Genomic DNA, 2,373 nt, shown 5'->3' with positions numbered 1-2,373 from the left:
TTTTTTTTTGTTCTTTTTACTTTATTAGATTATATTTGCGTTCGCTATCGTATTTTTTTATTTTTTATTTTTTTAGTATATTCTCGTACTTTACGTATATTAAGCAAAACTACGGTAAGGAAAAACTTAAAATTTAAAACGTCGAGCGTACATATAGCAACTCAGGTTGGTTATTTATCGTTATTATTACTCTTATGTCCGGATCACTATGAAAATTCGCAACTCTATATCTCGTACAAGGCTACAGCAAGTTAAAAATAATAAGAGAAACACGAAATGCACGATGTCCAGGCATCGTGCATATCTAAAACATACGTGAAACGTAATATACATATTCCTTTTTTTTGGGGGGGAGGAATCATTTAAAACAAGTTATTGAAATTAAATGATCTCGTCTCTTTGTTCTCTTCTTTCTTTTTTTTGTTCTTTTCTCGATTTTTGCAAGACGACCTAAGTGGCTCTCTACGCGGCACGAAAACGAAAAAGAGATGAGAGCGGATAACGTATAGCGAAAAAATCTCTCTCGTCTCTCGAAATGAAAGGATACAAACTACATTATACGAATTACGTTTAAGGCGTTAATTAGAGAGTCTAGCTGAGATGGCTGCATCATAATATTCTGTGCTGAAGGAGCATCGGTGATCGAAATAAAATGAGAACAGCCATTCGGAAAAGTCGAGCGCGTTAATTACGAACAACTTCTACTCGCGCAACGCGAGAGAGAGGCGCGGATCAGATATCGCGAGGACACCCGATCCCTTTTTCGCGCGACTCATTTTAATAATCATTTCCTCGTTAAAGCGCCTGCCGCTCCGGCACAAAGATTATCGAGAGTTAGTATTATTACTCGGTGTATAATTAATTTTTTTTTCCGTTATCACAACACACAATGCTTCAAATGTCATTATAGATCGTTACTTTATAAATACAATAGATTACTCGTGTCTTTTTAATGGTATGTCGGTATCATAGACGAGTTTCGTGGGCCCCTCTTTCTTTCTATCTCGTTCTCTCTCTCACTCTCTTTCTTTCTCCCCATTTCTCTCTCTCTCTCTCTCTCTCTCTCTCTCTCTCTCTCTTTCTCTCTCTCTCTCTACTTTAGTAGTAAAATTTACATGTTTTCATCAAAAGCAGATAGTGCCTTTTTGGGGCAGAAATCCGAATTTGAGTGAGTGCCTTTATTGGGAAACAGATATATTGCAATTTCTTGAATTCCTTGCAATTTCTTGTGAAGTCGAGTCTCAGACATTGATCGGCCACGCACAACACGGCACGACACGATGCCAACCGCTTGTAATTCCCATTAGGGACGTGCGTACTCAAAGCGTCCGCTCGCGGACCTATAAGGCGCGGTGTGCATACAGGCGACCGACCCACGCGATATTACAACGTGCAGAGACATGGTATTCCGAGTAACAACCATGTTCGCCGGCATTAATTAGCGGGAAAGATGGGGCAGAACAACGGGCGATAGTCCCCGCGTTTTCCTCGACGCTACTCCGTAGACTCGAGCTTCGACTGTCGCCGATTGTACCTCTGCCGCGAAGTTCTACGCGCGAATTTTCCCCGCAATTAATCTTCAAACACGAAGTCAATCTGGACTGTAATTCGCGACAGAATATACTCCACCGATTTGTATTCTCATTTCTATTTGTATAATTACGAAATTCCACTGCCATCATCACAAATGCATGACGTATGGCACCGATATGCTTCGAAAAAGTTCTCCTTAGGGTATGCCCCGCTTGAAAACTCCGCCGGCTCAAAAACCGATATTTTTCTGCAAACTTTACAAACTTTACGTGTTAGCTGTCAGTATCATTTAATAATGAAGGCTGTAATTGCAATAATTAGTCATCGTATAATTATAATAACATTTAATGAGCGTTTAATGAGCGTTTAATTACAATAATTCTAATTTAATTACAATAATTCTAGTCAATATTATATTCAACAATTGTCATACAAACGCACGCAACGCACAGATCAAGACAACAATGACGTAAGAATATTTTTTTAACTCAATTCATACGCGCACACCCGCACTCTATTATGGTGTGTGTGTCATTAGTTTCAAGAAGACATTAAAACCACATGCGAGTATATCCTTGCGCCTGATCGGCCGAATGCCTTCCTTGGATCGGATATGTCCAAAGTGGAGTCTAAAATTTATCTAAAGAATCATCGTATGCCGGATTAACCACCGCCGTGCTGACGCTGTCGTTATCCGGCGCATTCCGTTCTGTAGTCGGTCCCCATAGTGGCGAAGGTCGGAACAAGCTTCGATAATCCTGCGAATAATCAAGAAAATTAAATCGTCGCCAATTCGATAACGGACGAATATACGCAGCTGCGCCGCTCATACCCCCCCCC

General features: G+C 40.5%; 1 protein-coding gene across 2 annotated transcripts in view; it reads right to left on the bottom strand.

The window, feature by feature from the left end:
- Positions 1-1,862: 1,862 nt before the first annotated feature.
- Positions 1,863-2,373, bottom strand: part of LOC116848530 (sodium- and chloride-dependent GABA transporter 2-like) — a 17,406-nt gene continuing 16,895 nt past the window's right edge. For both annotated transcript variants that reach the window (XM_032824718.1, XM_032824719.1), the window contains one exon: positions 1,863-2,291. In XM_032824718.1, the coding sequence (XP_032680609.1) occupies positions 2,163-2,291 (129 nt within the window). In that variant the 3' untranslated portion in view covers positions 1,863-2,162. The remainder of the gene's footprint in view (positions 2,292-2,373) is intronic.

Source organism: Odontomachus brunneus, unplaced genomic scaffold (assembly GCF_010583005.1).
Source record: "Odontomachus brunneus isolate Ranch 3 - 2012 unplaced genomic scaffold, Obru_v1 Obru_scaffold_096, whole genome shotgun sequence".
NCBI classification, from domain to species: Eukaryota; Metazoa; Arthropoda; class Insecta; order Hymenoptera; family Formicidae; genus Odontomachus; species Odontomachus brunneus.
The sequence above is the reverse complement of the archived record's forward strand: the minus strand, read 5'-3'. Positions and strand labels throughout refer to the sequence as shown.